Here is an 8303-nt window from a genome sequence, read left to right as displayed (position 1 = left end):
TGTTTTAGGTCTCGTTAATATTGTGATGTGGTGAAAGTGTGATATTCTTGTTTCATTTTGAGAATCTCACACTGGCCCTCGTCTACATGAAAGGCAAACAAAGACATAAAAAGGTGTTTAATTAAATCACCCGATGAATTTTGGTCCAAGTTGTGTCACATCAAATGCAACAAAACAGAAAAAAACCAAAAAAAAAAAAAAACGAGAGAACAAAAAGATGCGACTGTATGAAACTACGAGGCGACAGGACAGGAGACCACTCGCGCAAAGGACAGTTTACATGCATGTAACCTACAAATAGTCAAAAACCATGACATCATTGTTAAGTTTTCCATTTTTGTCACTGAACCCTGAGCTAAATTATATCACTGTGTTCACACACACACACTCATTCATACGCGCACGCACACACACAGTCGTAGCGATTCTAATCATAGACGTGCAGAGACCCGAGACAACCTCAAATGTGCCTACTGAAGCTACGTGCTTCCAGCCATTCTTCACTGGTTCCCCGGGGCCTTCCTTCTTCACAAAAATAATTGCTCAATATAACATGAGCCCCTTAATTCTGCATTTTCATTTAAAAGTTCAAAGGCAGCTACCATTAAAGAGAGGAAATGGATAAAACGTTCCAAGAAAAAGAAAAAAATAGATTTCACACAACAGTTGTGTTCTCTTTACAATCCAGAGATTGTTTGCGTCTTGGTAAATTTCCGTTAAAATCATGCAATGCCGGGGGAGAAAATAAAAATAATTAAAATTGACCCCAGGAATCCTAATAAGTGCTTGCCCTTCAAGTATTTCAGCATTGTATCCCAAAAAAGCCAATATCTGGCGTTATGACAATTCTTCTTATGGCAAAAAAAAAAAAAAAAAAGTTTTGTACCAAACTGCTGTTTACTGGCTGAAATCACAGATATTTCATGGATACAATACTAACAAGAAAGGGTAAACTTCATTTTATGGTTGTGGTTAATGAAATGCAGTCCTTTACCATCAAGTTACTAATAGATAACCAACATTGCCCCCTACAGAATCCTCTCACCAGGAGAGGTGTTTGCTTGCTCCCTCGGATTTTTTTAAACCTCTTTCAGTTGTGTTTCTTCGTGAGCCCATCTACTGTGCCGCCATGGTCTTTAGGGCTGAAGTCGGGGCAGATACCGTTGGCTGTTTTGGTGTTGGCAGTGCCTTGCAGGGTGATAGTAGATGGGCTGCTCTGGTTGTGGTGATCGTGGCAAGGTCCACTCTGAGGACCTACACTTTCAGTGTGAAGATAGTCATCAGCAAAGTCTGGGTTCTCCTCCACAAAACCTCTGAACTTATCTGAAAAGACCACAAGGGGGAGCCAGAGACAACATTACAAACCAGCTGCTACTGAGACTGTTTAGACTGCTTCATTTAGACTGTTTCATTTAGACAACCATTTATGATTTCATGCATGCTCTTACCAAACGTAATCTTCCCCGTGTCGTCTACATCAATGGCTGTAAAGAGACGGGACACGTCCAGGTGAGCCACGCCTAAAGCGGTCTTCAGGATAACTGCCAGCTCCATCTCTGTGATGGCACTGTCTTCCTCTGCCTCAAACATCTGCAGAAAAGGAGACAGGAAGATATGAGTAAGAAAGTAAAGCATATCTAGCTGCTCCTTTTTGAAAGGATGGACTACTTAACAAGTTTACTTGGCTTCTGTGGGTTTAAGCAAATACCAACCCTTAATGCACATTTATAACACACTGCTATGGAAAGGACATCTGCGCAAGCAGTACATTACACTTGGGAAGAAATGTTTATTAAGCTGACGATTTAATTAAACTCAGGCTGGGGCAACAAGCACACAATGCTTCATGTTATCTGATGGCAAAATAAATACACCGTGTTAACTTGTTTTTATTCGTCTTGTTTTCACTTTATTCCACTACAACATAAATTACTTGACACAAAGACAGAACCAAAACATACCTTGAAGGCCAATTTCATGGTTTCCAGAGTTTTGGCGGGCCTGCACACGACGGATAAGGCTATAACATATTCTCTAATGTCCATGCTTCCATCTTCATGCTGGAAAAGAAGAATTAAAACAAGTCTTAGTTAAAAAAAATAAATATATAAAAATAATTTTCTTTTTCTAACTATAAATGCACAGCTGGTTGAACATAAATAACTGAGCACGGACCAAGCTGCTGAATTAGCATATGCTAACTCACACGCAAAACAGAAATGAACGCCTCGGCTGATTTGTGCCATCAAACAGCATCAAGTTCTGCAAAGCCTGCAATAGCTACACACTGGTGGGAGCATCATGACATGGGGTTCCTTTAAGTTTAGTAAGATTATGTGGCCTCCACAAGATAAAGAATAAGATGCCATTGGAGGAATTGTTTTTGGCCGGGAGAGCACCGAGTGGGCGCCGAGGCGGTGCCTAGCCGGACCAGCACTGGAGCTAAGACAGGAGCAGCGGGAGAGCAGAGCAAGAGGCCGGGCAGACAAGAGTGATGAATGATTTAACAGTCCTTTTATGTGCTTAATTAAAACGGCTTTCTTCAAAGCCACCCACAACCTCTAAGAGCATTCCTTACTTCATCCCATGTCAACATTCATTTTTCTATCTTTCATTTTGATTGTAAATAAGCTTTGTCTCTGCTGTGCTCCTCACTCTGTGTCACAGCAATAGGCCAATCCCTGATTGGCTGACGTGACACGAATTGACAGAAAAGTTCAGATTTTAAAACTCCTGCAAAAGTCACAGCAGGTTGCGCTCCGCTCACCGCGCTGATTGAGTCGCTCTGATCGTATCTCGAAATCTAAATCTCGAAATAATCTCTAAATCAGGCCGCCTCATTGACTTTCGGTGTGAAGGCACCATAATGAAAAGGTAAAGTTGGTTCAATAACCACATAGTGTGAGACTTTCTATCTGGTAAAAGTTTAATGATCAATTACAGCCTAACTTAATTAACCTTTCACAGACAAAACTGTCATAAAACTTTGTGCAGAAAACATAAAATAACCAATGCAGCTCTGAGCATAGAGAGAACTGTTCGATAAATGATAACGGTAACTATGTTTTTTTATTTTACCCATTTCTCTACTGCAAACTATATTTTCTGCCAATTACATGCCAGCTACAAGTCAAACTTGTAACAACAGACAGCGAGTTGTAGTTGTAAGGATTAGGTCTTTACCTCGTTGAAAAGAGAAAACATGTCGCGCAGCATATCGGAAACTGGCACATCGAGGAAGTGAGCAAAGTCTTCCAAGTCCAGCTTCTGCCCCTTCCAGCTTCCTGGCTCTGTCCCATAGTCCTGCAGAACCTTTTCAGTGTTCTGGGGTTTTCAGCCTGTGACCGCATGGGAGGAAACTCTTAAAATCTTGTAACATTTTATGCATCATCAAAATAAAAACAACAACAGACAACTGATACTTGGAAATTTCAACTGCGAGGATAATTTGGCTGACATATAGAGATGATATCTCAATGAATTTTACAATATTTCTTATACAAAGTCATCACACTACCACTTCTCTAGTAGATTAAAATGAACTAAAACTTTCCTATTAGTTGCTAGATGACAAAGCACCAATAACCAATCAATTATCAGAAATAATTTGTACAGCTCAATATATGAAGAATCTGTCCTAAACCAGATCTAGATAATGAAATGTGAATAGTGTTCGTAATCCTTCTGATAAATAAAAGCCTAAATACCCACAGCATTTCTCCACAAAACTGCTGCCAGAAATCAGATCCCTGCCGAGCTCCTGTTGTGTTTTTTTTCACCGTTTCACTTTCGTGGCTGTTACTTGGTTCCCTGTAATGAGTGCTATGCATTAGAAAAGTTGACTAACCCCAGCCTCCTGACGAGCTTGGCAAACTCCAGCAGACAGGTGTCGACCGGCAGCCTCAGCTGGCCCTCTGCCATTGCCAGCTGGGCAGTCTTCAAATGAATAATCTGTGATGGGTACCCCAGGGCTCTGTGCACACCGCAGATGACAGGACAATGACAGGAAAAAAAAATCAATACTTTGCTTAAGGTATCTGTTCTAAGCAAAGATTTATGCTTTCATCACAAGCGTATCACGTTTTTTAGTGAACACTGATCAGATCATCATGATAGGTGCTCAACCTTAACAAATCAGTGGCCTTCTGAGCATCCCTTGTCTACTACTGTGGTGATGCACAAACCAAAATGTACTGTACAGAACAGTATGATTTCTCACGCCTGCCAAGAAAAGATCAATCAATTTCACTTACTTGGCCATGACCCGTCTCACATTGACAGCAAGAGAGCAGGATTCCTCTTCTCCTCCTCTGAAGGGGTGTAAATGTGGAAGGAACTGTACAAAGACCAAACATAAAAGGTGACCTCTCTATCATTTAAAAAGGGACACACAAAACTAAACAGATAAAAAAAAAGTACAAATGTGACAAAAAAAAGTTGTTTGAGTATCACTCTAAGGTCAAGTTCTTGTTTTATTAGTCAATGAAATGTTGAAATTTTGTCTGGTAAGCGACCCTTGACCAAAGCAGGAAGACGCACATAATAATCATAGTTTTTACTTACCTCTATCACAAATTCATTGTGTTAACCTGCAGAGGGTTAGCCACAAGATTTTAAATCTGGAATGTAGAAAAAATTAAAAACATGAGTGCCAAATAAAAACATTCAGGATTTTTATAGAATCTACATACATGGAAAGTGTTTATTAATTTCAAGTACTTTATTTATTTTTTTTTCTCTCGACTGTCATGCTCTGTAATATTATTTGTTATGAATATCTGGCTAAATGACGGCAGGTAAACATGCAATCATAGCATTAATACAGCACAAACCCAAGCTGTACCAGTAACACTAGCAGATGAAAAGTATTTTTGTCCCGATAAGCAGCTCTGAAAATCTAACAGAAGCCCAGAAATATTTCTTCTTCACGGCTCCAGCATCTGTTTTTCTCTTCACAAAATCAACAGGTTTTGTTCTCTGAATTAGGGTGGTCAAAATAATGTTTTTCCATATAAATTAAATTATTCAGCGAATCAATTTGTGTCAAAGTCAATATAAACGGACTCATTCACATTTGACCAAATTGTCACACTTCTTCTGGCGCCAGCAACAACAGACATTGAACCCAGACTGAAGCTGACAATAGAGAGGAAACACACCAGACGCCTCCAACATAAGTAGTGTTCACGCGTCCTATGCCTAGGGTAGTTTTCATTTTAATCAGTCAATAAATACATAGAAACATAATATGTGCGTACAACGAGGGTATTTAGGTTATGTGCGCCCAAACTAGATTGAAGTTCTAATTTCAGACAAGCTGTTGGCAGACGTTTGGCAATGAACGGGAAAAACAACTCCCGTATCAAAGGTCATATGCGAAAGTATCCCAAAATAAGTCAGTTTTATTTTCCATTATCGTCGTCCGTGGTGAACTGCTCAATATATCGCAATATCAGGGCAGTTTTGTGGCCAATCAAGAATAGGACACACCATTGTCACTGAACCAGCTTCTGGCACCCTTGGCATGTGCACATTGGGCAGGTCCTGCTGGAAAATAAACCAGCATCTTCATACAGCGTTTCTGCTGAGGGGAACGCATAAAGTGCTCTTGAATTTCATGGCGGTTGTATTGAATGTGGACTTCAGGAAAAACAGTGGACCCAACACCAGTAGCTGACATGGCACAACCACAACTATCACTGACTGGAAACTTCACTCTGAACCTAAGCAATGTGGATTCCAGACTCTGGGAACTTTGATTTTAAATTAAAATGCAAACTTAGTTTTCATCTGAAAAACAGGACTGAGCAAATCTCCAGTTCTTTTCCTCCTCGGCCCAGGTAAGGCGATTCTGACGTCGTCTCTGGTTCAGGAGTGGGTTGACACGGAAAATGCGACATCTGTAACCCTGTGTAGGATTTGTTCATGCAGCTTTGATGCGCGACTCCAGCCTCCGTCCACCTCCTTGTGAAGCTCCTCTAAACGTCGATACGAATGTTGCTGGTGCAAGTTTTCTTAGCACACCTTTTCCTTTCACTCGACCTTCTATTAATATGCTCAGATAAACACTCTGAACAATCTGCTTCTTTAGCAATGACCCTTCGTAGCTTACCCTCCTTGTGGAGGGTGCCAATGCCTGTTTTTCTGGACATCTGTCAAGTCAGCGGTCTTCTCCAGGGATGGTCAACCAGTTCCAGCTCAAGACCCAGAATTACAATCCAGCAGCATTGCAAAGAGCCGCATAACAAAATGTCACAAAAATGTTTTCAACTCAAATGCCTTATAACATGAAAATAAACTGTTCTAACATTTTTATATCAGACTGTCTTGTTCTTTAACTGAGTACTTGAAACAAAAGGAAAATTGAAGCCACAAAATGTCCTCAGAATCACGGCGAGCAGTACATCCTTTCTTAACTCAATCCAAGCCCAGTTTGTGCCTGCCCTGCTCCGGGGTCTATCTGAACACTCGCTAACATACAGGTAACGATAATGTGTTTGTAAAGCATGGGGCATGCTTTACAACAAAACGACAGGTGACTGCTAGAGCGGGGGTTCCCTAAGTGGGGGCGGGGGACCGCCTGGTGGGTCCAAGAAAGAAATAAAGAAAACAAACTCAGAAATGAATCAAAAATGTATAAACCAATATTTACACTGTGACAAAATGAACTTTTACCATGTTTAGGCCAGAAAGCAGGTGTAAAAACCTGAAAACTGATAAGCAAAGATTATCACGGTGCTGCTTGATTGCAAAAAATGTTTTGTAACCCCAGCCGTTGGCGCAGCGGGGTTGAAAACGATGTGCTGTGCTGGAGGCGAGCTGGGTGGTAACGTGCGCGAAGGAAAACATCTAAGAAAACGTTAGAGCACTTCTACAAGAAAGCAACATCTTGATAAGCCGCAGCAGTATTTCAGGTTTACTCAGCTACATTCTTACCTAGATCGTCAAAGAACATTTTGCGTCACAGGAAGTGTAATAGATCAAACTTAAATCACATTTTTTATAAATTGTGAGCTTGTGTAGATTTTCATTTGCCACAAAGTTCTTAACACTACAATATGATGCTGATATACTAAAATGATTCTAGATTTCCTTATTATACAAAAACAACATAAAACATAACTTTAAAGATGCTCAGCATTCCTCATTTAACACAAGCAAAACTATGCTTTCTTGTATGATTTCTAATAAATTACTTCTTTTATTCTTGTAATTGCCCCCAACTCCACAAAAGGGGTCTCAAGGCGGACTGGTTTTCATGGTTTACAGGGAAAACTTTAGGAACCACTGTGTTATTTATTTAACCATATCAGCCTCTGTGCTTTGCTCGTCCGGCATCGCTTAAGTCCCTCAGACTCACGAGCTTTAGTTAGAATTTCGCCGATAACCATTTCCCTGGCAGAATAAAACACTGTATTTAAATACTAGGATTCCCCCAGACCATATATCTATATTAAGAATTACTAGGATCAATAATGCTGGACTTACGCTCCAGGTCCTCCTGCCACGTCCATGTGCTTGTGTCCCTGTAGCTACACAAGACCGACTTTATGAGCACATAGGAAACTGTGATGTTTATAGAGCCGGACCTAAAAAATATAAAACAACAAGTGGAACTGAATCTAAATCGTTATGACAATCTCTAATGCTCCCCTGTCAATTATGTTTCTAGTTAAGTAAACGGAATTAAAAAACCATAAAAAACTTGTGCATAAATAGGATGGAGAAAACGGTATCGTACCCTCTAAGGTAGCCCTGAAATGAGTACTCCATTACATCTTACCAATTTATTGGGGTACGAAATCACAACAGGCTGCACTGGAACAGCTGGGATAAAGGCTCCTAGAGAGGAGAAAAAACAAAGTTTTAAATAGACAAGACGCTAAAACTAAACAAATCTAATGTAAATGCATGCCAAACAGAATACCACTGAGCTCAGTAATGAAGTCTGACGCCCAAAGCCAAACATCGTAGCTTTCTGTAGTTTACAAGCTAGAAACTAGCCTTACTCTTTAATTAGCTACGTCCCATGCCCGATCTAAGTTCTGTTGTCTTGTATGAATCAAACCATTGATAACCCCTTCACCTTGTTCTGCGTTTAGTAAATATATTGAAAACTTAGTAGTTATTTTTGGGCAAAGAGTAACTTAGAATGCTTCAAGGTCTCTTTATTTTATTATTACACGTAAAATTGTTGGAGACAATGTCAGGAGGATAACAACTCAAGCCTTTTATTAAAGGGATAACCAACCAAAATGAGAATAGAAAGCATAACAGACTTATAAAAATCAGGCATAACTTAT

General features: G+C 40.0%; 1 protein-coding gene across 1 annotated transcript; it reads right to left on the bottom strand.

Moving 5' to 3' along the window:
* Positions 1 to 596: 596 nt before the first annotated feature.
* Positions 597 to 7969, bottom strand: LOC118557481 (lysophosphatidylcholine acyltransferase 1). The gene is given in 15 exon segments (XM_036127595.1): positions 597 to 1323; positions 1449 to 1590; positions 1962 to 2060; positions 3184 to 3334; positions 3845 to 3930; positions 3932 to 3973; positions 4250 to 4284; positions 4287 to 4326; positions 4328 to 4336; positions 4564 to 4584; positions 4586 to 4619; positions 7489 to 7499; positions 7502 to 7546; positions 7784 to 7842; positions 7954 to 7969. Coding segments are annotated over 15 exon segments (1023 nt in total). The 3' UTR covers positions 597 to 1090.
* Positions 7970 to 8303: the final 334 nt, after the last annotated feature.

This window comes from Fundulus heteroclitus, chromosome 3, assembly GCF_011125445.2.
Source record: "Fundulus heteroclitus isolate FHET01 chromosome 3, MU-UCD_Fhet_4.1, whole genome shotgun sequence".
Taxonomy (NCBI): domain Eukaryota; kingdom Metazoa; phylum Chordata; class Actinopteri; order Cyprinodontiformes; family Fundulidae; genus Fundulus; species Fundulus heteroclitus.
Note: the sequence above shows the minus strand (reverse complement) of the source record. Positions and strands in the feature narration are given on the sequence as shown.